Source organism: Centrocercus urophasianus, unplaced genomic scaffold (genome assembly GCF_019232065.1).
Source record: "Centrocercus urophasianus isolate 14NV4802_14NV808 unplaced genomic scaffold, USGS_Curo_1.0 seq_19, whole genome shotgun sequence".
NCBI classification, from domain to species: domain Eukaryota; kingdom Metazoa; phylum Chordata; class Aves; order Galliformes; family Phasianidae; genus Centrocercus; species Centrocercus urophasianus.
In genome coordinates, this window is record NW_024884744.1 from 1,611,588 (window position 1) to 1,639,365 (window position 27,778).

The following is a 27,778-nucleotide window of genomic DNA, read 5'->3' on the forward strand; positions in this document are numbered from 1 at the left end:
GATTCCCGGGAGGATGGCATGGATTTAGGCAGCGACGCCGGCAGCAGCCGCTCCAGCTCGGAGTCCAACTCCAGCAAAGTGACTCCGTGCTCCGACTGCAAGTCCTCGCCGTCCCCCAGCAGCTTAGACCTGGCGGCGCTGGACGACGATTCGGAAGAAGAAGAGGAGGACGACGACGAAGACGACGAAGCCGCCTACCTGCCTCCCCGCTGCCCGGGCCCCGCCGATGCCCTCCCCGCCGCTCCCGCCCTCCGCCGCTCCCCGCAGCGCTCCGCCGCTCCCCGCCCGCGGTCGCACCACCGCCCGCCGCCCCCGAAACAGCAGCAGCGGCGGAACGGCGGAGGGGCGCCGGGGCCGGGCGGGCGGCGGGCGCGGCGGGGCGGGGGAACGGCTCAACCCCCCCGGGAACCGCAGCCGCCCGCCATGGACTGGGCGGCCCTGGAGAGGCACCTGGCGGGGCTGCAGTGCCGGGAGAAGGAGCGTGGGCAGAGGGCCAACCCCGCCTCGGTGAGTGGGGAGCGGGGCGGGGGGGAGGGAGCGCAACTTCGCGGAGCATCCCTGGGGTTGTGCGTTGGGTTTCGGGTGATGCCGGGCGGCCTTCCCGCCGGCTGAGCCGGGCGCCGGTGGGGATCCGGCTGAGCCGCAAAGCCTAACGAGCGTGCTTTCATGGGGAAACGCCGCGAATTGTTTCCACGGTCGCGTCATCCGCAGACAAAGTCGGGTAGAATTCGCGCATGACTCGAGCCGCCGGAGTGGCCGAGCGCTCCTTGGGACTTTTCCATCGGGGTTGAATTCGAGGGAACCTCCGGAACGCAGCGCAGGAGCCCCGCGGTGCGCCTCGCCCACAGCCCGCAGCTTCCCCGCCTGGGTCGGGTTTTGTTAAGGCGTTCCAAGCCCTCGCATCCTGTGAAGTCATCTGGCTCGGAGAGGTAGGGGATTTTCCCCGAAATCCTCGAATTACAACTAATTGCTGAAAAATGTGGGTGGGTCCTGGGCACGGTGAATGGCTCATGGATGAGTGTGACAGCAGCGGTGCGGGGCGCTGTGCCCAGGGCCTGAGCTGGCAAGCCTCAATGCTTGGGGACAGGTAACGTCCCTAATAGCTGCTTTCTGTGCAGAAAGTCAGCTTTAAAAAAAGAAAGAAAGAAAGAAAGCTCGTTTTTGTGGCTTGGAGGCTTTCTGTGCTATCTGATGAACTCCTGCTGCCCTGAGCTGCCGGAAGCAGCAGCACTGCTGGAAACTCATTGCCTGCGGTGATGTGCTTAGCAAGGGGAGGGCCCACCTGAGGAACTCTGCCCAGATGTGTTTCTCTGTCTGCACAGAGACTGCAGCAGGCTCCTGGGTCGGGAGGGATGTGTGGTCTGGTGGTAGAACTGTGAGGTTTCTGGGCGACCAGATCCAGTGTCTGATGTAGTGTTTGGCAGCAGCCCGTGGCAGGGGTTGGAAGTTGATGATCTTTGAAGTGCCTTCCAACCCAAACCATCCCTTACCATAATGTTTTCCTGAAGTTCAGCATCTCGCTGTTTGTGTTTTCTCGTCCTGCTGGAAACCCAAATGTTTGGAAACGTGAATATGGTGAAGTGAAAGCAGGCAGGGGGGAGTGGGGTTGGTTTTCTCCAACGGCAAGAACACACTTGAGAAAAGAGAGATTTCAGCATGAGGAGGCCTTGGTTGGTTCAGTATAAGATGATTTCGTTAACAGGGGCACAGTGAGCAACAGCTGTTGTTTTGAATGGGAGCATTTCTTCAGCTGGTTTATGTGAACAGGAATCCAGTGTAGACGTTGAGAACAAAATCCTGAGCAATTCGTGTGAGGTTGGGGCAGTAGGGAATTCTTTCTGCTGTGGGCAGTTGCAGTGAGTTGGTGTCATTGTGCTCCAGGAGCCAGCTGTGACCTGAGTCACCACGCCATACCCAGCACTGCTGTGGGTGCTGGCTGTGCCAGAGCTCTGCCCAGCCTGGGCCCAGCTTCTTCCTGAGGCTCCGTGACATTTCAAAGAATGAATCTTTAAAGGAACATCCATCCACTCCTGGAGAAGCAATCCCATTTCTGCCCCCACTGCTGTTCCCCATCCCAGCCCCGGCCCACAGCTGTACCAGGAGCACAACAGATGTGCTGTGCTGTGATTTACGGCGCTTGGGAGCTGTGCAGGAAGCAGGACTTTGCTGCTCACCATTTCACTAATGGTTCTAATAAAATCAAAATCAGCATCGATGGTTTTAATACTCTTTCCATTGCATCTCCAAGGATGGTGATTACAATCAATAGCATGTATTTTCCAAAGAATAACATCTGCAGATTCCATAGTCAGTTAAACTTGTTGGGCAAGGAAATGGCTTGGCCAACCAGCGTGCCACTTCAGAGCCTGTGGCAGTCAGAAGATGGATGGCACTGCTGAATGGACTGTGCTCTATGGAGGAGGCTTGAATGCAGGCAGCAGTGATAGCAGCTTTTCCTGCAGCCTCCAGGTCTGTGGTCCCTTTGGCAGGACACATGACACGTTGTGCATCAGCACAGCTTGCCCAGGCCTGTGCCTCGCCTCCAGCTTATGGGTCCTGCATTGTGCTGAACATAGTTGTGTTAGGAAGTTAAATGTGTTTCCTTCTGAATCATTTGGCTCTCGAGGCTGTCTTGATTTAGAGGAGACGGGCGCAGAGCTCTGCTCTGCTCCCAGCTGTGGTTCACCGTGGCTGGATGCCCAGAGAGATGGATTCAAAGTACAGTCTGTGGTCCAGGATTAAATCCTGGAATGATTCAGTGGCTGTCCTGGTGGGGTCTGGCCCTGTGTCTGCTGGCTGAGCTCAGTGGGAGTACAGTGCAGAGCTCCTGCCTGCCGGTGTGCTCTGCCTCCAGCATTTAGGGAGCAAATGTTTGCTTGGTGAGGTGGGCAGCGAGGTTGTTCTCACTTTAAGTCATAGATGCTTGACTGAGCCTTCTTAAAGCGTTGGGTTCCTCGTCCCAGCAGGCATTTCCCCAGACAAGAGCTGTCTGAACTTTCACTTCTGACACACTCATTTTCAAAATCAAACTTGTGGCTTGAGGGGAATTGCATTTCTGTCATTCCTGTGATGTAGAAGCCCTGCCAGAGCTCCTCACACACCTGACAGCAGGGTGCCTGGGCTCTCTTATTTATCAGCTGGAGCACCTCTCCTAGGAGGAAAAGCTGAGGGAGCTGGGCTTGTTCAGCCTGGAGAAGAGAAGGCTGCAGGGGGGCCTCGCTGCAGGCCCCCAGTACCTAAAGGGAGATGATCAACAGGAGGCAGAGAGACTTTTTACATGGTCTGATAGTGAGAGGACAAGAGAGAATGGCTTTAAACTAAAAGATGAGAGATTTGGGTTGAAGGTTAGGAAGATGAGGCCCTGGCACTGCTGCCCAGAGCTGTGGGTGCCCCATCACTAGGGGTGCTCAGGGCTGGGCTGGATGGGGCAGCCTGATGTAGCCGGGGGTAGCCAGCCTGTGACAGAGGGTGAGATTGGGGGGGGCTTTAAGGACCTTCCAACCCAACCATCCCATAGTTCTATGATCTTTAAGATCCCTTCCAACCCAACCATCCCGTGGTTCTATGATCTTTGAAGTCCCTTCCAACCCAACCATCCCATGGTTCTATGATCTTTGAAGTCCCTTCCAACCCAACCATCCCATGGTTCTGTTATCTTTAAGGTTCTTTCCAACCCAGCCATCTTATGATTCTGTGATTAAATTCCTTCTTCGGCACCCAAAGAAGGGAATGGGAGGTGTACTCCAGAGGCAGCTTTGGCTGGGAGGCGTACTCCAGAGGCAGCTTGTTTGTGTTGATGAGGAGCACAAACCCTTCAGCCATAGGAAATCCTGTCACTGGGTTGAACAGGGGCTGACCTTCCACACGTGGTGCCTCGGACACGCCTGGTGACAAAACACAACAAGGTGACTGCGTCGTACTTCGGCCACTTTCCACCCAGCTCAAAGGTCAGATGAGGCTGGCAGGATGTTAATGGTTCTGCCAAAGTGTGCCCTGTCAGTCAGCTCAGAAGACAGCTGTAGGTGCACTGACAGGCTTGGTTCTGGAAGCGCATTTGTAATTACACAAACGGGGGAGATGTGTGTTTGCTGGGGCTGAAACTGGTCCAAGCAAAATGATCGTAATTAACAATCTTAAGTAAGAACTCTACAAGCTGCCTCTGTCAGTGCTGCAAAGGCTGTCATTAAAGAAAATGCTAAATATGTGGGGTGACAGTGTGCAGATGCCTTTTTGATGAACGATTCTCCTTTATCTGAGAGTTGATGTGATGGGAAGAGCTCTGTTATGGATGCCAGCAAGCTGCCCGGCCGCCTGGTAAGTGGCTGTTCCTTATGGTGTGCAGAAATCCCCAATTCAGACTGAGAAAGTGGGGCTGTGGGAGTGCTGGTTGCAGTGCAGGCAGCAGCAAACTTCCAGGTTGGATATTAGGAAACGTTTGTTCTCCAAAAGAGCTGTGATGCAGTGGCACAGCTGCCCTGGGGGTGGTGGGGTCACCATCCCTGGTGGTGTTCAGAGCTGTGGGGTTGTGGCACTGAGGGATGTGGGCAGTGGGTGTGGGGGGTGGGCTGGGGTGATCCTGGAGGTCTTTTCCAACCTTACTGATTGAATGATTCTGTGATATCTTTAAAAAGTGCCGTTTGTGGTGCTGCCCGTTCGAAGCTCCGTGGGTAAGTTTTAAGAGTGTTTGGGGTATTGGGTGTAATGGGCAGCAAAGAACTGAAGATTTCTGAAGAGAGAGGAGAGCTTTTGGGGAGGTCATGCAATGATTGGTGTGAATTAGTTTTGCAGTGTAACCCCACAGCCCCGTGCCCTGCTGCTCCCTTCACACAGCGCTGGTGGCTGGGGCTGAAGGAGCAGCAGGAACACTTGGTTGGGTACTAATTATGTACTTAGGCATCATTTTCTTGCGTATTGTGTGTGCTGAGCAGGAGAGTTAGAGTTTTCCAGTTCTCAGAATTGGCCCGTGCTGTGCAAAACGTGTTAATTTGACTGCTGAAGAACCATAGCTACTGCAGCAACACTCAGGGATGGTGTATGTGTAATAGCAGTGTGTGTGAAGAGAGAAATTGTAGGCAGAGTGTATTAAAAAGCACAGGAAGAGTCAAGTGTTTATTCAGTACACACCAAATGCATTCAGGATCTGCAGAGGAGCATCTGGGCGAGCTGTGGGCCGGCTGCCATTGCTGATGGCAGAGCCTTTTGGGAATGAGTGCTGAGCCCCAGCCTCTCATGGGCACAGAGCAGAGGGAGTAAAATATATTAAGCAGTGAATGCAGGGCCGAAGCCTGAGCCATGGAGATGCCTCTGCCCTTTTTGTGATCCAGCATCCATCCTGCAGGAGCCCCAGAGTAGCACAGTGGTTGCATGGGGACCTTGCATCCTGTGAAGGATGCTTGAGATTTACTCTGTCACCTTAAGGATAAATGGGAAGCGGAGGAGCTTCCCTGTGTTGTGCCATGTTTTGCCAAATCTATCCCACTTCTGTGAGCAAAGCACTAATGGCTCTGATGGCAGTGAGCTCCCGTGCTACCTGAGCTGAGTTGTTCCCTGAGGCAGGATTGCTCTATAATAGCTGTTGTCATCAAGGGTTTCCAGCTTTTTCAAGTACTTGTGTCACTTTCACCCACTTTGTCTTTCCCCATCATGCCTATGGAGTCATTTGCGTCACAGCAGCAGTAGATCTTATTTATTCCACCAATTTCAGCTTCCTGCTCAGTGATCTATGGGTCGCCTTTAAATGAGAAAATTGCACTAAAGCCATTTCTTTCAACCTGTCCATGCTTTGTTAGAATGAAAGCCAAGTGCTCGTGTGAGGTGGAAGAAATAATGGCAATGGGGGGGGGGGGGAATGGGAGGAAAAGAAAGGAGAAGGGGAAAGGAAAGAGGAATTGAAAGGAAAAATGAAAGGAGAATGGAAAGGGAAAGAAAGGAAAAGGAAAGAGGAAGGGAAAGAAAAACTGAGGAGAAAGAAAAGGGAAAAAGGAAGGGAAAGGAGAAATGGGAAAGGAGAAGGGAAAGGGGAAATGAGAAAGGAAGAGAGGGGAAAAATAAAAGGGAAGAGGGAGGAAATGGAAAAAGGAAAGAAAAAGGAAAGGTGCAGGAATGAGATTTACTGCTCTCGGTTGGTAGGTGGCAATGCTGGGAAAAACTGAGAGAGAACTGTATGGCAGTGCTTAATTCTTTATGAACACCAAAACTGGTAATATGTGTGGTCTGTAGGGGATTGAAATGCTTTTAGTGAGTTATTAAAAATTTAATGTACATTTTTTTATTTAATGTAACTCCCATACTGAATTTATTAAAGAGGGACTTGGGGAAGTAGCAGAGTTCTGTGCCTGGGCTGTGTGAGGCCATCGTGTTTTGTTTTCCTTCCCACCAGGAATGGGGTGATAAACTGATCTCAGCTGTTTAAAAACAAGTAATCTGTGATTGATGCTCCTTACTGAGTTTTCTATGCTGTGCATTTGCATTGGTGCCCATCTCTGATAGCTTAACAAGGGCTGACACAAGCTGGTGAGGCTCTGCTTTCTTCTGCTGCTTCCTCTCCTTGTGTTTCTCCAAATCACCAGCTAGCCATGAAGGGGCCTTGTTTTGGTTTTTTTTCTCCTGAGGAAGGCACTTTTGGGTTGGCTTTGGGTTTTTTTCCCATGAGGGTCATTTTGCTGAAGGGCTGAGTGAGTTCTGGAGCAATGTGACAAGGACATGGCAGGATGCTGAGCTCTGTGCCTGCTTTTCACCTGCACCTCATGAAATAGGATTCTGTGTTAGGTGAAGGCTCTGTGTTCATCACTGGCTCCAGCCTTGCCCTGGGCAGACAGCTCTAACAAAATGATTTATGTCGTGCTGCAGCAAAGCAAAGCAGAGAAAAGAAGAATGTGAAAGTTCTTGGGAAAAAAAAAAATGGATACAAATGCTAAATGCTCATCCTTTTTTTTTTTTTCTTCTTTTTTCCTCAAGGAAAGGGGGCAGCTCAGATGAGTGCATGCAGAGTTTAATTACAGCTGATTGGGAAGCACGAGCCTTGGTGCTGTCACTGCACGCTCAGAGCCATGCTGCAAGCCTCTGTGCCCAGGCAGTGCCTGGTGTTGTCTGTAGCACATGGTCAGGCTGGATGTTAGGAAATGGAGAGGTGATGCATTGGCACAGACTGTGCAGAGTGGTGGGATTACCATCCATGCAGGTGTTTGGAACCATGGGGCTGTGGGCAGTGGGCACGGTGGGGTGAGTTGAGATGGGAATCCTAAAGGGCTTCCCCAGCCTTAATGGTTCTATGATACACTGTGTATTGTATGCTTGCTAATTGCTCTCAGAGGTGGAATTGAGCCCACAGATGCACAGGGACAGGGGTGATATGGGCATATTGGTATCTTTTTTCACTCAGAGGGTGGTGAGGCACTGTTACAGGTTGCCCAAGGAGGCTGTGGATGCCCCATCCCTGCAGGCATTCAAGGCCAGGCTGGATGTGGCTCTGGGCAGCCTGGGCTGCTGGTTGGTGACCTGCACACAGCAGGGGCTTGGAACTGGATGAGCACTGTGCTCCTTTGCAACCCAGGCCATTCTAGGATTCTATGATAACTGTGGTGTTCCCAAAGCTTGGGTTGGTGTGCAAAAGCAGGGGGCTGGAGGAATGAATGACATTTGGGCTTTGTTTTCTGCTCATAGAGCTCCTGGGTAGACAGGTGCCCTGCATAGAGCACAAGCAGCAGTTCTGTGCTGTTGGCTTGGGAGCACATTGCTGTGATTGCAGTTACAGGAGGAGGCTGAGATGAGCCCTGCTGTGGAACTGCTAAAAGCAGAGGTCTCCCAGAGCTGGGCTCACTGGAAGGCAAAGCTCACAGCCAAAGGGAGGGTGACAAATCTGATTTACGAGGCGAGCATCTCTCCTTTGCTCTTATATGGAGCTGCCTCGCGCCGGCTGCAGCTCCTGCACTGCATGACTAACTGGGACCCATCCTTACCATTACTGGTATTTTTAGCATTTTCCATCCCTGTGCTCAGCCTCTCTGCCCTCGCCGTGGTGAGAGCTTCACTCTGCTCTCCCACTGCACCAACCCGGAGGTGCAGCTGGGAGACCTGTGTGTGGACGGGGAGCTGCAGGGCTGCTGCTGGTGGCTTTGTGAGCGGTACAAGTAGACCAAAAATAGGAAGGGAAGGAAAAAAAAAAAAGAAAAAACATAGATTTCTGCTAGGCTTTGTTGTGGGCACCGAAGTCTCCAGCTGCCTGTTTCTGCCCTGTGTCTCGGCGTGTTTGTGTTGGATTTGGCTGCGTTTGACAGAGAAGCTTTGAATTTTGGGTGACATGGGGTTGTGGTCTATGGAATTCTTCAGCCTGCACTTTCCTAATTGAGTCTTTTTGCACACATTTGGCTGGGAGTGGGGCAGGTGGCTCTGGGTGACTGGTACTGGAACAACCCCAGGGTAACCCCATTTCAAGGTCCCTGAGCACTGATGGAGATGCGGTGTCCATGTTCACTGCAGGGAGTGGGACTGATGGCCTTTAAGGTTCCCTTCCACCCCAGAACAGCTCCAGAGTGATGCCAGCACCATCCTCACATGCTGCTCTGTCTCACCTATGGGCTCAGGGGACTCATTGATGACTGGCAGCACAGAGCACTGTACTAAAGACAAATTAACGCATAAGCACAGGTTGTGTCTGTGCTCCTGCATGGCCAGGCTGGAATTCTAAGTTCTTTGTTGGAAGCACACAGACCCAGAGCACAGGATGTGGGATTTCTGCTCATAGATGTTCCCATGCAGCCCCTTGTGTCTGTTTGGGGAAGCTGAAGGCCGCATGGCTCTTCATCATCACAGGGGAGAAGTGTCTCATTCTTCCCCTTCCCTTCCTCCTTCTCACACGGTGCTGTTCCAAGTGCTGTCCTAGAAGACTTTGTGACAGCAGAAGCTGCCCTGAAGGACATGAAAAGGAAAAACAATCATTTCTGGTCAATGGACTTCTGTAACTTATTGCAGGTTGGGTAATTCGTTGAAGTTGGGTGATTTATTACAGAGGAGGCGGGCGCAGCCCATCTCCTGGCTGTGGTGTTGGGTGGCTTTGACTTGGGCTTGGTGCTGCGTTGGGTTTGTGCTGGGTGAGAGGATGCACAGAGGAGGTGCTGGGGCTGAGTCCCCAAAACCTCGCCATGCTGTGAGCATCAGGCCTGCACTGTGTGTATCTATACACAAACACTGAATGTTATGTGTGCCAATGGAGTTTGCTACAAATCCTCTCCTGAACAGGACAGAAATAGCACTGCAGAGCAAAGTGGGCTGTAACGTGCTAATTTATTTATATTAATACAAAATCTTGCAGTTGTATATTGTTCTACTGAAGGGCTTGTGCTCTCCATAGCATTTTGCATAATGTGACTCTCGCATTTCCAAAGGAGCAGCTTATCCTTAAGGACATAAATACAACCGTGGGGAGGCAGCCGTAGCTCTTCAGTTGCTATCTCACTGTGCTCATTAGAATGGAGAATTGGTTCCCCATTCATGAGCAGCAAAAAGCTGGTGGGAGATCGTACCTACTAATCATCAGGCTATTTGTAAATCCTCTATTAAGCACGTGTGAGCCAGCTGATCAATGGCACCATTGCAAACTAGGGCCATGCAGCTGTATCTGCGAGCTGATACAGGTGGGATGTCTGGAGGTTGGTTTTTCCTGTTGGACCACCAAAAAGCTTTGAGTGCCTGCAATTACCATACGGCATTCCAGGGTACTGACAGCACTGTAACACTGGGGTGAAATTGTTGGTGGTTTACAGGAGGGAATGGGAATCGTAGAACCACCAAGGTTGGAAAAGACCTCTAAGATCACCTGATCCAATCATCCATCTGTATTTCCCACTAAACCACGACCCTCAGAGGGATGGTGACTCCATCACCTCCTGGGTAGCTGTGGCCTGGGCTGTGTGATTATCTGCTCCCAGGGAGGAGTGGCACATCCCAGGGGGTGGAATGCTGCTCAGCATCGCCCTCCCTCGAGAAAGAAGTAATAGTCCAGAGCATTAGACATGAATGTAATCCAAACAAATGTTCCCCTTTCCAAGGAGATTTCTAGTATTAACCGATTAAAATATAATCTTTTTTTTTTTTTTTTTTTTTTCTTGCTAGATTTAAACCCTGGGAAGCTTTAGCTTGGCTTAAAGAGGAGCTAAACCCATAACTCCTAGTAAATCGCTAGCAAATAAAGATGAAATCCCGTGATGCCCCGTGTAATTCCCAGCTGGGAGGATGGGAGCAGGTCTGTGTCCCTGTTTTATGGGGCTGGGGTCAGCAGGCAGCACGGGGTGTGTGCTGATCACTGCATGGGGCCGTGGGAAGAGAGGAGTGCGCTGGGATGGACCGGCCACGGCTTCCTGCCCGCTGCTCACCCTCATGGCTCACTTCCTTCCCATGGAGGTGGGGATGTGCCCCCCCACATCCTGTGGTTATGTCTGAGGATGTTTCCCCCGCATGGGGATGGCTGTGGGAGGGCTGGGGATGTGCAGGACGCAGACGTGACGTCTTTTCCCCCAGCACTGGTGCCACCAGGTGATTGCCCCTTCGTTTCTCAGAGGTCTTTTCCAACCTTAGTGGTTCTGTAGTAACTGATGATGTGCTGGTGATTGACTATGGGCAGTGTGCCTGGTAAAGCCACTCTTCCCTTCTTTTTGGATCTCCCCATGTCCCAAACCCTCTGCAGAGCATCCAGAGGGAGGAATGGGGGAGAGGGCTCAGGGCTGTGAGTTTCCCTTGTGATGTGCCCAATGGCTGATATTGGAGACGAGGTGCACAGGGTGCTGTTCTGAGCTCACTGTACTTTTCCACGCCAAGCCCAAGGTGTGTGCTGTGCTGAAAGTGAATGTTTAAATGCTGATGTTTGGGAAGCCCCACCTCAGTGAAGGGACGCTTTGCAGACGCAGGAGGAAGCCTTGTTTTGGTCACTTGGTGCATTTGTCCTTCGTTTTTGAACCTTATCCCATGAGTTCCCATAGCTCTTTTCCTACCATCTCCATTTCCGCTCCTGGTGAAGCTGCAGATTGCTGTTATCTCCCCTGCATGCACTCTAGCATGGAGGAGGAGCCAGCAGAGCTGGGCAGAGCTGTTTTTCTACAAAGGCCAATTTTTCTGCAGGCACATCTGGTTCAGGAATCCAATCTGGGAGCAAGTGCCTCTGCAGTCATTTACATTCTGGAACCTCACAGCTGGCTGCGAGGAGGAGCAGGCAATAGCTGGTACTGCAGAATAAAGCCATGTTGCGTTTAGGATCCTTGAGCTGTGAGCTCATCTCTGGGCAGTGTTGGCATGGGGGGCAGTGGCCATTTTGGGGGTGAGCCGTGCCCAGCAGAAGGCAGGGCTGGAGTGTGGGAGCTGCTGTATTCTCATAGCCAGCAGTGCCCCAGACACTTGCAGGTGGGGCTGTGGGGCAGCTGTCAGCCCCCAGAGGGTGAGTGGTGAATCCAAACTGAGGTAATGGTGCTCAGTGAGGAGCCAGCACCCACAGGCTGTGAAGGCAGAGAATTGCTAACTTGTTCCTCTGTTCTTTGCAGTTTTTCCTATTGAGACTTTTACAATAGAAAGCAAGGTGGAGGTTTTGTTCCCCCATGTGTGTCTGGCCTGAGCTTGTGGGAGATGGTTGCTATCTTATAGTGTTATTTTGGAGAGGCGATGAAGCCACCTGCAAAGGGCAGCAAGCCATCACCCTGCAGAAAACCTCTGCAGAGCAATCATAGAGCCATGGCATGGTTGGGTTGGAAGGGCATCAAAGATCATAGAGCTGTGGAATGGTTGGATTTCAAGGGGCCATAAGGAAGATAGAGCTGTGGAATAGTTGGATTTCAAGGGGCCCTAAAGATGATAGAACTCTGGAATGATTGGGCTGGAAGGCTGCCCAAAGCCCCATCCAGCCTGGCCCTGAGCTCCCCCCAGTGACAAGGGCACTCGTTGTGTGTTCGATCCCTGCAGGCCTTGGGACGCTTCGGCCTTGGGTGTTCCGTGCTGGCACTGCGTGCCACGGGCGGCCCCGGCTGTGCGCTGCGGGAGGCGCTGCGGGGCCGCGCGGTGCGGGAAGCAGCCGAGCCCTGCGCCCCCCCTTCCAACCCCCCCGCGCCCGGCGGAGCAGGCGGGGCCGGGCGGCAGCGTCCATCTTAGCAGCCGCGGGATGCTCGGAGATGGTCCTGCAGGAAAACTGCGCCTATCGGGTGAGGGGCCGCGGGGCCGGCGGGAGGACGCGGGTTTGTTGTGGCGGGTTTGGTTTGGTTGTGTTTTTTTGGTTTTGGTTTTTTTTTCGTTTGTTTGTTTGTTTGTTTGGGGTTTGTTTGTTTGTTTGTTTTTTTCTATAAGGATTTGCGGGAGGCGCGGGGAAACGGAGCCGCGGGGAGCGCTCTGCGGCAGCCTTTGTGGAGGAGCCGCGGTCGGGCCGGGCTTTGTGCTCGCCATGTGATGCTCGCAGCCGCAGTGAGAGCCGCGGTGGGGCTGAGCGGCGCGGCACGGCTCGGGGATGCTCCGGCCCCGCCGTCAGCCCGCCCCGCAGCGCGCCCGCAGCCCCGCCGCTGATGAAGCTGCTCCGGGTGAGTGCGTGCGATCCGCCGGCCCCGCGCGGCCCTGTATCTCAGCGGGAGAGAACGATTTCTAAACGCGTTACGTTGCGCTGCTCAATGAGGAACGGGGCTGCGGTGGGGTGCTGGACCCCCGCCTCGTCGGGCAGTGGGAGCCCGGCATCGTGCTGTGGATGCGGCACCTGCAGCTGCGGTTTGGTGCCGCGCAGGCATTGGGTTCGATGGGCTCACAGCTCTTTGCCAAGCTGAATGACTCGATGACTCTACGATTCTTGTTGTGCCTCCGTTGCTGTGTGCCAAGGGGGTCGGTGCTGCTGTGGGCGCACCTGCTTGGGGAAGGGCAGCGTTTGGGGCTGGGTTGGTCCATCTGAGCATCCCCTGCACTACAGCAGCACTCAGCAGTGCGTACGTGCGGTGCAGGGCGTGTTGCAGAATGGCCTAGCAGCATTCCCAGCAGTGGAGCTGGGCCTTGGGAGAGGGGCTGTGCAGGGCAGCAGCTCAGCTGCAGCGTTCCTCTGAAGTCAGGCTTCATCTTAAGGCTAAACATCTCTTATTGGTAAAGGTACCATGGAGGGAAATGATATCAGTGTATATATCTGTGTATAGGGGTAATTCAGGGGGTTTTTCAGTGGACGCTTTCGTTGCAGCAAGTGCTTCTGGAAATGGATTTCCCTTTTTAGCTCCTTTGGAAAAAAAAAGAAAAGCTGTTTTTTTGATCTCTGCTGGAGGGAAGCTGGTTGTTCTGCAGCTACAAGCCTGTTGCTCTCCTGCCATTATAAATGGGGCCATTGTCTGTGGGCAGGGGATGTTTCCTGGCACGTTTGCTGAGATGCTGCAGATCTCGGGGCAGTGGGCACACAGTGCCCTGTGGGCAGTGCATGGTGCATGGTAAGCAGTGCCTGATGCTGGCCTGGCAGCATCCCTACGTGCTGATGTTTCATTGCACTGCAGTAGTGCTGCTGCATTTGATCTGCTTCCATTGAGCTGGTCTCTCTCCTCCGAAACAGTAAATATGAAGACAGAAAAAGGCAGAAGGAATGCAGATCCCGGGGAGTGCATTCTCACTCAGTGCAATCTGTCTCCTTCCTACCCCCGCTGGCCCATTAGCCCAAAAGCCAAACATGAATCCCGGGTTGTGGTTCCATCTGGGAGCCATCAGAGCTGGGGATGGGGCAGCCATGCCTGCCCGTACTCCTCACATCTCTGCTCAAACTGCTCACTGCAGCTCCTGGGGATTTAGGAGAGCTGCAGAGCAAACAGAGGAGTGAGCCAGCGCGTGGAGAGAGGCTGGGGACATGTTTGCCCTAGGGACACTCAGCAGAAAAGCTCTGACCCCAGCGCCGCAGAGGGTGGTGGCCTGGGAACCTGCTGCCCTTGCACTCTTCCTTTTGCTCTCCTTTGGGTTCTCTGTGCTCAGGAGGCTCCGAGCTCTGCCCTGAGGCTGCCTGCATGCTCCAATGCTGGGCACTACCAGCCCTACCAGGGATCTGCCTCCATCAGAGGGGAATTTCTAAGATCTGATAGAGGAATGCCCTTTGGAAACCTCTGAGCAACCAAATGAGGACACGCAGCCCAAAGGCTGCAAGTAACCCAAGTGTAAACAAAAAGAAACTTCTTAGTTATTTCCTTTCCTGTTTTATGCTGATTTATTTTCCTGTGCCAAATATTTTGTTCCGGGCTCCGTTGTTTTTTTTTTCCTCCTATCATTTGACAAGACTTCTTGGCTTCTTCCCACCCGGGCACACTGCTGGCTCCTGTTCAGCTGCTGCTGACCACCACCCCAGCTCCCTTCTTTTCATGCAGCTCTCAGCTCTGCTCCGCACCCACAGCAATGCATGGGGTTGTGAGTGGGGTGCAGGACCTGGCCCTTGGTCTGCTTGGAGTTCATACAATGGGCCTTTGAGAAGAAGCCCCACATGGGCCATACAACACCAGCTGCCCGCTGCTCCCAGAGCCATGACACAGAACAAAGGCTGAGTTCTGGAAAGCAGGCTGAGGGCTTTCTCATTCGGTCTGATCCCAAGAATGCTCTACAAAATACATTGGGAGCATGGGATGTGCTAAAGCCCGGGTGGGAAGGGACAGCATCATTCCCCAATCTGCAGTGAGTTGTTTTAGTTCACAGGAAATTTAGGTTTCTTCTCTGACAACTCAATGACAGCAGCATTTGGAAGCTGATGCTGAGCAGAATGGGATGGTGGTGGTTCCCTCTCCCAATGGAACAAGCATCAGAATCATTTTGGGCTTTGCATTGACACAAACCAGCATTATATAGGCATGGCATGGTTTAATTTAGCTCCTTGCTTGTCCATGAGCAATGAAGCAGCCCAATCCCTCACCTTGCCTGGGCAGATCCAGAGGCTGCCACCCCATCCCAGCAGCCCCCAGCCCTGCACTGTGGCCACGCAGCCCCACATACTCCTGTATTAACTTCTCCTTCGGTGCTATAAAAAGCAGAGCAGCCTCAGGTGGCTCCGGCTGCTTCTAACAGCACTCCCCTTACACTCAGCAGTGCTGTAACCATGGAGCCGGCTCACAGCTGATGCAATCTGACGTCTGCATCCTTCCCCAGGAGGAACCCGCTGCTGACGGTGCCCACAGCTTTGCAGAAAGATGCTGTGGAATGGGGGTTGTCACCGGGGACAGGGTGGGACAGCATCTGGGGGTTGCACTGAGATGTTCCTCCTGCGTGGGGCATCCTGGTGCAGGGCTGGGTGGCAAGGCAGGGGGCATGAATGCTGCAGTGAGCAGTGAGGTGGTGTCAGGGCCAATGGAACAGTGTTAGACTGCATGCCCAAAGCCCTTCCTCCACTCTGCGGGGTTTGTTTCTCAGATTTATGATGCTGCTGTTGTGGTAGGGAGAGGAAATGTATCCGGGGAGAGATGCTGCACTGCCTGCTTCCCTTTAGCAGAACTTTCTTGTGACGTGGGTTACCATATTATCATTATAGGTGACCAGAGGTAGGACCTCCCACTGCCTCAGGGGAGGATCAGGTTGGATACTGGGAAGCGTTTGTTCTCCAAATGCTGTTGGAACAGCTGTCCAAGGAGCAGTGGGGTCACTGTCCCCAGAGGTGCTCCAGAACTGCAGGGATGTGGCACTGAGGGATGGGGGCATGGTGGCACTGTGTTGGGTTGGAGATCTCAGAGCTCTTTTCCAACCTGAATGGTTCTGTGATCCTCTGACCTGGAGGAGGTCTCTCCCATCCCCTCCTATTCCACCACATATCTGCAGCGCAGAACCCAGGGGCCCATTGCAACCCCTGCTGTGTCTTGGAGGAGATCCTGAGCACAAGGGTGGCGGGCTGTCAGTCGGGCATCTGAAAGGTCTTCCCCAACCCTAACAGCGAGTCTGCGACGTCTGAGCATTTGCAGTATTTAAAAACAGAAACCCTTTCCTTGAAGAGACGGAGGGCCGGTGCGTGCAGCAGCATTGTGTTGTGCACAGAGCTGGGCTGAGAACTGGAGATGTTATCACTGCCAACTCAGGGACCCCATTGTCAGCGGGGGAGGTTAAATTTAGCAGCACTGGGAAATGACACAGTGAGTCAGCGGTGGAGGGGAAGCAGAAAGAATGAGGCATGCAGAGAGCTGCGTGTCCTGGGAAAGCAATGGGATTAAGTGGTTCCCCCGTACTGCTGCTGTTATTATTTCCCCCCTGAAACTTCAGGATGGGGTAATGCCGTGGTGGTTAACCTGTGGGTGATCGGAGCCAGCAAACTCAAGCCAATGTGCCTTTGAAAAGAGGAGTGGTGGCACTGGGATCTGTCACTGTGGGGTTGCTGAGGGCATTCCTCTGCCACACCGAGGAGCAGTGCTGCTGTTGATGTGCTGCATTGGCCCAACAGGACGCAAACCCCATAGCCTGGAGGATCCCCTGCATGGTCCCCGATCTTCTGGCTGGGGGAGATAAGGGCTGCGGCCCTGTGAGTGCTTGGGGAGGGCGGTGGGGTCTGAGCTGTGCATAAAATACCACTTGGGTCCTGTTGGTTACTTCCTAGGAACCCGAAAAAACTCCGAGAGCCCAGCAGCAGCTCTCTAGGGAAGCTGATATCGGAGGCAAGCTCCGCTTTGCAATCACTTCACTGTCGGAGGTTGTGGCTCTGACATCAGACACCGGGATTTTTCCTGCCCTTGTGCAGCACTTGGGGCTATTTTTACCCGGCGCTGCCAGTGGCTGCAGGAAGCCCTCAGCTTTCCTCTCCCGGTCCCGCTCTGCTGCCTGCCCGCAGCTTTGACTTTATTAGGGCAAGGCCTGCGCCCGCGGGGAGCAGCGAGCGGCGATCCCAGTGCCACGGCCGCGGCGAGCGGAGATGTGCCCACGGGGAGCAGCCGGGGAACGGGGCCATGAGCGGGGCTGGTGATGGAATGGGTGACATCATCGGGCAGGCATCCGCGCGGGATGTGGAGGGGAATTATAAAAAGGTAGGAGACAAAAAGGGGCCTTTTGTCGGCGTGCTCCGCATGGATGGGCGCTGCCAGGCGGCGTGCACGGGGCGTGGGGCTGCACGTACAGGGCTGCAGAGAGGGCAGACCTGCTCAGAACTCCGTGCTTCGGCATGGGGCTGCACAGTGGGGCTGCACGCATGGGGTTGCACGCGTGGTCACTTTGCGCTGGATGCTCGTGCCCCACCGCTGCCTTTAACCACAGATGCCCTCTCCCTGGTGTGATGTGGCAGAACTGTCCCCTCTGTGTGTCCTCATCACAGCTTGTCCCCAGGGGCGTTCCCAGACACCTCCTCAGACCAGGAGAGCTGGCATTTCTCGGGCTCTATGCCACATGGCTTGAGAGATGATGAGCATTTTGTGTTTTTCTAGCAAATCCGGCCGTACAAAAACAAGTGTTGCATAATTATAATTTCTGCTGGTGAATCCAATCATAGCCTTTGTGCTGCACAGAAGTAAAAAAGGGCGCTGTGTACAGGTCTGGGACTTTAAATATAGTAATTGTCCATGGCTGGTAATGACAGTCCCTGGCAAAAATAGCCTCCGTGGTGTGGCTGCAGGGACCAGACAGCTCCACAGCAGTGGGGTGATGTCCCCTGATGGCCCCCATAGGCTGGATGGGAGCAGCACTGCCCTCCAGGCATTCATTTACCTGCAGTTCTTGGACAAGAGGTGGTGGCCTTAAGTTGCACCAAATTGATATTAGGAACAAATTCTTCTCTGTATGAGTAATCGGGCGGTGGCACAGCTGTCCAGGGAGTTGTGGGGTCACCATCCCTTATGGGGTGTTCAAAGCCGGGGGGATGTGGCACTGAGAGCTGTGGGCACGGTGGGGTGTGCTGCAGTTGGGTTGGGGATCTCGGAGGTCTTTCCCAAACCTAATGGTTCTGTGAATTTGTTGTGCTGTTCCCTCCCAAGCGCTCTGGGCGGCACACAGACCAGCCATGCCTGCTGCTCAGCCCTTGGTATCGATCAGTACAGCTCCAGAAATGTCGCTGTCGTCCGCTGTTAATGGAGGGCTGTTAATGTTGGATGGTTCCAAAGTGCAACGCGGAGCCTGCGAGATTGCTGCGGCACCTGAGTTGCAGATAAATATTTGATGTGCACTTTTATTTGCTCTTCTGGGTGACGTCTGTAATGCATAAAGGCTGCTAATACCGCGTCCTGCATGCAGAGCGGGTGAGTGGAGCAGCCCAGCTCTTAATTCTCCAGTGACACCAATAATACGGCGTGGGCGATGCGCTGGGGGCTCTTCTCATTTCTCAGAAATCAGCAGAAATCTCGTGGTTCCCATCCATGCACAGGTCAGCAGGGGACAGCCTGACGGATGGGGATTGTGTGGGGATGAAGTATCAGTGGGGCAAATTAGGGGTGTTGGCCAAAGAGAGGCTTTTTGTGGTAAACCAGTATGCCTTGTGGATGGCAAGTGTCCGTACAGACCAAGGATTGAACAGTTCCTTGCTCACCCAGTGTTGTGTATATGCAGAAGGAAATAGATGACAAAATAGGTCAGTAGGAGATAAAGTGGGTCAGGCAGCAATGTGGGCGCTGCTGCCAGCGGTGTGAGCAGCCAGTGGGCCAAGCAGCCCCAGCCATAGAATTGGGATGGCCAAGAAAGGGCCCACACAGCATGACACGGGGATCCCAAGCTTGTGTCCTCCAAACAAGAGTCCCAGAGCACTGCCCTTTATAATGCATGAATCTTCATCAATTCACAACTTTTCAGGGTTTTTTTTTTTAAATCTTTTCCAGATCTTTTTCCTGTTTTCCAACCCAATCGTTTTTTTTTTAATTACTCTGTTGTTTTTTAACCCCCTGAGGAGGCTCACTGCCCAGCTGATGCCGGGGCAGAGCTGAGGGATGCGATGTCAAAATGCACATTTAAATATAACATGGTTTTACATTTTCCTTGCTAGTACCTTTACTTTTTATTCCATGCATTATTTTTTATATACAAAGTGAGTATATTTGATAGTCAGAAAAACCACATGCAATTTTCCTTCTCAATTTCCAGTTTTCAGTGCCCGGCTCAGGACGCATCGAGCAGCTGGCGGGTCATTTATCTACAGCATAAAGTCTGGTTCCCTTAGGTATATTCTATTTCTTAGTAACTGTTCCCTATTTTATCATAACAAATAGGACTCTCCGTTTCTTTACGGTCATTACGCTGGGTCTGTTCTATAAGATGGGATGTGCTGAGCTCAGGACTGGGAATAGCATTATTTCGTATCCCTGGTAATGGCCTGGTGGAGCAGACAAATGGCACATTGATTAAATGTACAGATGTCAGACTGGGAGCAGCTGCAGCCGCAGTGGGACGTGGAGCAAAATTACAACGGGTGTGGAGAGAGCTCCATCTATAAGGGAAAACATGTGGAAGCAGTCTGCATTCGTGTGTGTTTTAATGTGGAGTGATTTTCAGCACGTGTTGGAGGTAGGGCTGGTGTGCAGGGAATGCACGGCCCTGTGCTGCAGCCCCTGGCTTCTGGTGGGAGATGGAAATGTCTGGGCACGGAGATGGGATGGAAGGGGTCCTCTGGATGGGAAGAGAAGCATCCATGGTATCATGAGATACGAAGGTGCTGTGGGGATGTGCCCATCTGGTGCTTGGAGGCAGCTGAGCTCGGAGGTCGGCCCCTGGCAGAGAAGGGCTCCAACATGGAGGTGTTGGAGGCCAAGCTGGATAGAACCGTGGGCAGCTTGATCTGGTGGGGGCACCCAGCCCACAGCAGGGAGGTCGGAACTGGGTGATGCTGGAGGTGCCTTCCAACCCAACCATTAATATGATAACCATCATAACCATATGATTCTGTGATTTTTTCTTAAGAGGGAAAGGTGCACCATGGACATTTACTGGTGTTTCTTCCATCTTTTTCACCCATCACATGCCCAGTGTGGCAGCAATGCCCAGGGGTGCAGTGAGTGGCACAAAAATTGTTTTCCTTGGGTTTTGTGTCACTGCTTCATCTCATTTTGGCCTGCTCTTCAAAATAGTGGCTCCTTTCCTGCATTCCCAAAGGGGTGGTGTGCTACCAGGCCAGGAGCATCAGCAGTAAATAATATACAAAAAGAAAACAGGGAACAACTTGAAAATTCAATGCCCCTCGATGCTCTGGGCGTTGTTTTCATTGCTCTGAATTATTTGTAGCAGTGGCAAAGGAGTTAGATTACAAATAAAGTACGCATTTTGGTAAGAGATTGACAACATAATGGGCAGCGCGATGCCGTAATGTAGGTTGTCAGCACTGGGGTTAGATTAAATGATTAGCTATTTTACGTTAATAATTTACATTTCATTATTTGTCACTTCCCTCTGTCAGATAAAGGTGCGTTGTTTAGGCAGAATTTGAGGCACTGGGCTATGTTAGTGCTGTGGATGCTGCCTGGTACATTTTCTTTTGATGGTACATATTCATTTGCTGTATTCCTGATCAGCTGTTACACGTTACTTTAAAATGAAATGTTTGAGGGCTTCCAAGTGTTCCTTCTGCCCTTACTTTCCCTTCCTGTCATCCATTGCCGACAGACACCAGCGCAGTACTGCTGTTGATTTGGGGTACAGATCTGTGATTCTCATTTATTGCACACTGACTGCACAGCCGTGGATCGGTGACCCGTTCCAATCCATCCCGTAGCCTAACCTTACTCAAAAAAACGCCTCTCTGTGAATGCATTCTTCAAACCTTGGTAATTTGATGGCACCTCTCCTGCATTCCTTCCCCTGCAGGCTCAGAAGAATGAGCGTGAGTCCATCAGGCAGAAGTTGGCTCTTGGCAGCTTCTTCGACGATGGCCCAGGGCTCTACACCGGCTGCAGTAAGAGCGGCAAGCCCAGCCTGTCCTCCAGGTACGCAGGGCTGCGGGGCGGGTGGAGGCTGGGCTGCTTGGTGGGGTTGGCCAAGGAGTTGTGTGTGTGAATTCCTGTTGAAATTTGCACATCCAAAGCAGCAGAGAGCTTGGTCTTATTGCTGGGTTAGCGAGGTGAATGACGGGGCCCAGGAAAACCTCATGAGGTTCAACAAACCCAAGTGTCTTGGGAACTGCCCAGAGGGGTGGGTGCCCAATCCCTCCTGGCACCCACAGTGAGGGCTGGGCTCTGAGCACTGATGGAGTTTGGGTGTCCCTGTGCATTGTGGGCAGTGGGACCGATGGCTTTCAGAGGTCCCTTGCAACACAAACTATTCTGTGATCCTATGAAAGCTGGTTAAAAACAGAACTGTTGGTTTGTGAAAGAGCATCTTCCTCCGGTGGTTCAAGAGGTGGCCACCTGTTTCATGCTGGTCACCAGTTGGGCTCTGTTGGTTGCGTGTTTCACACTGCACTGAGCAGCCAGGGTGGATCCTGGGTAGCTCGAGTGCCTTCTGTGCTGTGGGCAGATGTGGGGCAGGGAGGAAGAAACCTGGGAGAGGCGTAAGACCAGGGGGAATCCTACTAGGGCAGCATGGAGGTGAGACTGTAAAATGCAACTGAACCACAGTGCATCTGAAAAGGAAAGTTGTGCTCTGTGTGGTTACAGCTCGAGTGGTAACTGCTGTCTTGTAATTACAGGGCAGGACTAATTAACATCCTGCAGCAGGACTGGGCAGCCATACCATGAGAAAACACCAGATGTACCTGGATGCTGCAGCATTTTGTTTGTATTTATAGTCCAGACAGAGCACTGGTATGCACTGCATGGGTCAGGACATCCAGTTACACCACAGTGCTCCCAGTCTTCTTGTCCCAGTGCCCTGAGGGCAAGCACAGGATGCTTCCTTGTGCTGTTGCATCCTTTTTTTTGCAGCAGAGCACATTGAGTCAGGGGTTCCATGCTCATCACACGGGGCCATGGAGGAGGCAGTGGGAGAGCTGGGCTGCTGCAGCCTGTGCTTGCTGTCACTGTGAACAGCTGGTGCTTGCTCACAGGGAAGGGCTCCACGTCCAGCTGTGTCCCACAGGATGTTTCCTGGATTCCTTTCGAGGCCGGTCGCTGCTTTCCCAGCTGTGCACCATTTTAATCCAGGAGTTTTACAATGCAGTCAGCATCCTCCATTTCTAATATTCTGGTGCTCCCAGAGGTGCCTCGTCTGCCTCTCTGTTAGGATGAGTGTGGGTCAGGCATTTCAGTCATGCTCTTGAAATGCAGGTGTCCCACAGACCCTGATTTGCACTTACTTTTCCCTTTCTGCATAATGCAGTTTGAAGCCAAGCAAAAGCTGTGTCCTGCTCCCCAACCTGGGCGCTGTGTTCACTGAGCCTGGCTCCAAAGCTCATGTGTTAATGCTCTCTGTTGTATAGCAATAATGAATTAAAAAAATACCACTAAAATAAGTGGAAAGTTTGGTGTGAGGACCAATATAAGCCCCCTTATTGCATAGCTTGTCTATGTATGGGCCTCTCCCAGCGTGGACACGTGGTGATGGAGCACAGGAAAGGCAACAGAGCTGCCCCCAAAGGATCATTTGGAACTTGAATATAGAAAAAGGAGTGCAATGTGAGAGGCAAGCAGCCCTGCTGCAAACCTGCATCGCACCATGCTCAGGGCTGTGCTGCTCCTCTTCCTCATTGCACGCCGGTACTTAGCATGGACAGCATGTGGTGGAGCAAAAGCTGGGCAAGGCTCTGCTGAGGAGTGCCCATGAGATGCCATAGTGCCACAAGCAGCCTTGGGACAGCCCTCAGTAAATCCTTTTGGTCAGCACACGGAGTTTCATGGCCGCGATGACGAAGCTCTGCAGTGTTGTGGGTATTTCTGCCGTTCAGCAGTAGATGGTGGTAGAGGCACTGTCATGGTGGAGCTGATGAGTTTTCAGTCTGAGCTGTCACTTCCTAATGCTATGTGGGAATTGTCACCTCCGACCCAGGCATTGGGTGCTGCTGCCTGTGGGGCCAATGAGGCCAAGCAGAGTGTTGTGCATCACAGATCTGCCATTGCATACAGCCCATCCCCATCCCCATTGTCACCTCTCCTCCCTGCAGACTCCAGAGCGGGATGAACCTGCAGATCTGTTTTGTGAACGACAGTGGCAGTGATAAGGACAGCGATGCTGATGACAGCAAGACAGAAACCAGCCTGGACACACCTTTGTCACCCATGGTAGGTCTGGTGGCTCATCTCACAGAGCACATGGGCCATAATGAGAACTGCTGAGGCACTAAAGCCCAGAGCAGCTGGCACATTGCTATTACAGGACAGACCCGCTGCAGAAGGGGGGTTGCACTCAAGGGACAGTGCCCTTCTCCTGCCCTTCCTTTCTCTGTGCTCTGTCAGAGCAGTAATGGGTGCAGAGTGGTGTCGGCTCCTATCAGCTCTCCACTCCTTTTTTCCTTCATGGATACAACACAGAGGCCCCAGACCCGTGGTGGGCTTTCCTCCAGCTTAACCAGCTTGTCCATTAGGCACTTATCGATCTGTTTGGCTCCATCTAAAGTGCTCAAGTGGCTGCTAATACTCAGAAGAGCCAATCAAGAAATGAGTTTGATTTAAAAAAAAAAAAAAAGAAAAAAAAGCCAGCCAACCCTGTAATCTTCACCTTGCCTGTAGAAATGAACCCCTCTGTGTGCATGCAGAGGGTGTGAAGCTGCAGGTCAGCTCCTCTGCTCTGTCCCCACGGCGGCGGTGCCGGGCTGTAACGGTGCGTGTCTGCTTCCCTAGAGCAAGCAGAGCTCTTCCTACTCCGACAGAGACACGACCGAGGAGGAGTCCGAGTCCCTCGATGACATGGATTTTCTCACCAGGCAAAAGAAACTCCAAGCTGAAGCCAAAATGGCCTTGGCTATGGCAAAGCCCATGGCCAAAATGCAGGTGGAGGTGGAAAAGCAGAACAGGAAGAAATCTCCGGTGGCGGATCTGGTGAGTGCTGGCCGATGCAGTGGCCCTTCATCCCTCTGCCCTGGGTGTTATGGGAGCAGGAGAGGAGAGGGGGAAGCATGGAGCTCAGTGCTGTGTTACGACCTTCCAGCTGAGGCTGAAGGCCTGCACCGAGCGCTGGCAGATGCTTTGGTAATCTCAGTGTAGCCACAAATGGGTGTTTGCAGGGGGGGATGTGTCTGGGCAAACTGGTGCTGTGCAGAAATATGGGTAATTCAGAGAAAAAGAATTAAACAGATGAAAATTCATTTCCAGCTCCCACATATGCCTCATATAAGCGAATGCCTGATGAAAAGGAACTTAAAACCCGCCGACCTAAGAGACATGACAATTGGGCAGCTACAAGTGATAGTCAATGATCTTCACTCACAGATAGAAAGTAAGTGGTCTTTGTTTAATTATTCTTTAGTAAGCACCGTCTACTTCAGGATGTATATATTTTATATATGTAAAAACGCTGATAAATGTACAGGAATGGAACCATTGAGGAGAGCTGCTGGAGGTGGGCTGTTTGCTAGGTCTGGCTCCTTTGGCTTTTTGCTTTCTTTTTATCCATCAAGCATTCAGAGGGCACTCATTAAGGTAGCGTTGCTTCAGCCTCTAAAAGCAGCCAGAAATACTGCCAGTTTTGTGGCTTCATGCAGCCTTATGGCTGTGTTTTGATATGATGCTCTGCATGGCCTCAGCAGCATCCAGAAGTGGAGAAGCCCTCTGGTCCAATAGACACCACTGAGTTCATATGTTCTGTCTTGCAGCACATTAACATGGCTCACGTATCCTTGCGTTTGCCTCCTTGTCTGTCTTTGATCTCTCCAAAGAAGCCAGGGTTATTCCCCGGCATCTCCACCTTCCCTTATCAATGATTAATTAATCTTAAAGGAAATGTCTCAGGTGGCTGTAGGACAAAAAAAGCCCCAACACGTTCATTGGGCTGCTCTGCAACTCTGTAACTGCTCGCGTTCGTTAATTACCGTCCCTCCTGGCAGCTCCTGCTAGGGATGTGGAGCTGCTCATGCCTGTGGCTGAAGCACTGCAAAATTCCTCTCCTTGCAAACCTCCCCCTGCTCAGCGCGAACTCTCCTCCTCTCTCTCCGGCCCCAGGCTTGAACGAGGAGCTGGTGCAGCTGCTGCTCATCCGGGATGAGCTGCACACGGAGCAGGATGCGATGCTGGTGGACATCGAGGACCTGACCAGGTGAGGGAGGGGTCCAGGGGCCATTTGCCCCCACTGTCAGCCTTTGGAAGCCACCAAGCCAGCAGAAAAACGGGCTGTGTCCACGCAGCAGCCCTATGGCTTAACCCCATTGGTGGCAGGAGGTGATGGCGACTGTCACCACCGCGGTGAGATGCGGGTAGCATGGGAGGTCGGTGGGATTGGGCTGTGGGTGACCTTAATCCCACAAGAGCAGGATCTGGGAGGAGACGTGAGCTTACAGAGTCCCACTACCCCACCTCCATGCTTTTGCCAACGCATAACCAGGCTGCTCCTTCCCAGACATGCCGAGAGCCAGCAGAAGCACATGGCAGAGAAGATGCCAGCAAAGTAACCCCGGAGTCTGTGGCAGCAGAGATGGAGCTCGCCTGTCCCTCGCTTCTGTGTCTGTACACGTGCTGATGTCCTCAGTGGCGCGCAGCAAATCAGTGTTAGTCCTTGGTCGTGTCCGAAGCTTTATGTCCGGTGATTGGCCTCCGCTTCTTAATTTATTTTAATTATTTTTTTTTCTTTTTTTACTCGTGCCACTCAATATCAGGCGTTTTAATAATATTATTACAGAAAAATGTACAGTACTTATAACGTTATAAAACATGGCTGAGGAGAGAGGGCAGTTTAACTTTATTTTTGTTTGCTTAGAGGTTTTACGTTGGACGATATTTTACCATTGACTACTTTTTTATTCTTCACTGTAGTTTTAAATAAAGAGACTGTACTTGACGGTGCTATACAAGTCCAAAAGACATGCCTGCCTCGTAGTGACGTCGTAACCTTCGGTAATATGTACATTTTAATCAGTTTTCAACATTTTGTGAATGTTGACTACCTGACGTTCATTTTTAGATGTGCTATTAACATTGAGTTGGGTTTCAAAGAGTTACCTGGAAAGTTTTATGTATAAAGATGTAAAATAAACATTTAAAAACTTGTTTCATATGACACGTCTTTTTGTTGGCCGGTGGTTGACTCGGTGATGTACTCAGCCAACTCAGTGTGCAATGCCTCCTTTGTCATCACCAAAAAGAGCCAAGCACGTACAGTTGTGCAGAGAAGACAGGACTGTTGTACAGCTACTTACCTGTAAGCTCATCATGTATGTATGACATGGACTTCAGCTATTCTTCTATACTAGCATTCAGCAGGCCCTAATATTGTGACTGTTGTTAGGCCCAGGCACACACATAGATGTTTCTATATTTTATTATCCACGCTGAATAGCTCAATGACTCCCCCGTGTCAGAAGTTTAGAGAAAGAAAAATCTAGGTTAAAAATCTTCAGCAGCATCTGAAATGTATGCAATATGGCAGCAGCTCCCCCCTGCCTTGGGGCTGTGCCCTGCTCTGTGGGCACTGTGTCCCTGCCCTGCTCTGCTCCCAGGAGCAGGGACCTTTGCCTTCCACATTTTCATTCCCCCCAACCCCATGACAGATTCCCCTTAGCAAAGCACTCGGCTGACGACTTATTCAGGGTGGCTGCAGCAAAGCATGAGACGCATCCAAATTCCATCCCCCCACCACGAATGTATTTTATTAAACTGACACTTACTTATTGTTGTTGTGCCCCTCCTTCCCCTGAAGCAGGCCAGGTGCTGAGAGCTCTCTTGGCATTTCGCAGCATTTTGGGGCACTTTGGGGCCATTTTGCCACGTTGTGCTGCTCCAATAGCAAAGGCTGGCTCAGGTGGGAGCGCCTTGTGCTCGCCTGCAATGGAAACTCCTCTTATTTAATTTGCTTTTTTTGGAATCTATGCAGAAAATATATATATAAATATATATAATAGTGGGGGGTGTTCACTTGTCAGTATCTCCTGTTGTCTTGCTGCTGTACCTGCATGCAGTGATAGCTAGCTGCTGCTGTTGTATTCCTGTGCTGTGCTTTCACCTGTGAGGCCAAACCCCATGGGGTGCAGATGGGGGGGGCTCAGCCTGAAGCCCCACTGCAGAGATGCTCAGCAGGAGGGGTGGGCTGCTCTGCTCACTGATAAGTGCCTTTAATTCTCTGGAGGGAGCAGGCCTGTGGGCACCCAGCACCAGGACAGCCAGTGGAGTGTCCATCTTCAAGGGTTTGATTTTTTAACTAAAAAATGAGTTAAAGTAATTTAAAATATATATATAGTATTGCTGGGTAATTGCATCTTAGATCTCTGTCCAGTGTACTACAGTGTCATGCAGGTGTGTACGATGGCAATGCTGTGGAATGAATGGATTAAATGATGTTTTTGAAAGAAATGTGCCTTGTGTGGTTTCTGAACCGGGTCCTCTCAGTGCCTGGCCCTGGCACCAAGATCATGCCAACATTTGGGGGATGTGCCCTGTCCTCGGGAAGCAGGGGGGATGGAAGGCATTGCCTCAGTCAGCACATCAGGGCACCTCTACACTGATGTGCCTACAAGCAGCCCTTGAAGCAGACAGCTTGACTTTGGGCTGAAACACAAAGATGCTCAGTGAGGCTAAGCTGATGAGGCTTAAACACCCTGAAGGTGTTCAAGGCCAGGTTGGATGGGGCCCTGGGCAGCCTGGTCTAGTAATAGATCTGCAGGTTGGTGGCCCTGGCTGTGGCAGTTGGATTGGAGCTTGATGATCCTTGAGGTCCCTTCCGCCCCAAGCCATTCTATGATTCCCCACAAGATCTGTTCCGTCCCCCAGAGCTGTCCCACTCTTTTGGCCTTGGGGGCAGTGGCTTCTTTTCTGGAGCATAGAGGCTCCAGGGGATGTTTTGCTTTTATTCTGCATTA

General features: G+C 52.0%; 2 protein-coding genes across 11 annotated transcripts in view; one reads left to right on the forward strand and one right to left on the reverse strand.

The window, feature by feature from the left end:
• On the forward strand, positions 1–27,272 carry SCHIP1 (schwannomin interacting protein 1). 4 transcript variants are annotated; one of them, XM_042821083.1, is made up of 7 exons: positions 1–507; positions 20,710–20,828; positions 22,940–23,057; positions 23,616–23,813; positions 24,087–24,210; positions 24,933–25,026; positions 25,327–27,272. In XM_042821083.1, the coding sequence occupies exons 1-7, from the start codon at positions 19–21 to the stop codon at positions 25,376–25,378; spliced, it is 1,194 nt and encodes a 397-aa protein (XP_042677017.1). In that variant the 5' UTR covers positions 1–18; the 3' UTR covers positions 25,379–27,272. The 4 variants fall into 4 exon arrangements, with proteins under 4 accessions (XP_042677017.1, XP_042677020.1, XP_042677019.1 ...); XM_042821086.1 differs by lacking the exon at positions 1–507 and adding an exon at positions 3,941–4,314; XM_042821085.1 differs by lacking the exon at positions 1–507 and adding an exon at positions 12,108–12,179.
• The window catches only part of LOC122161562 (caspase recruitment domain-containing protein 8-like), a 33,731-nt gene continuing 30,157 nt past the window's right edge, over positions 24,205–27,778 (reverse strand). For 6 of the 7 annotated variants that reach the window (XM_042821080.1, XM_042821081.1, XM_042821076.1 and 3 more), the window contains one exon: positions 24,205–26,745. The gene's annotated coding sequence lies outside the window, so the exon portion shown is untranslated. The remainder of the gene's footprint in view (positions 26,746–27,778) is intronic. The other variant, XM_042821078.1, reaches the window with a different exon arrangement.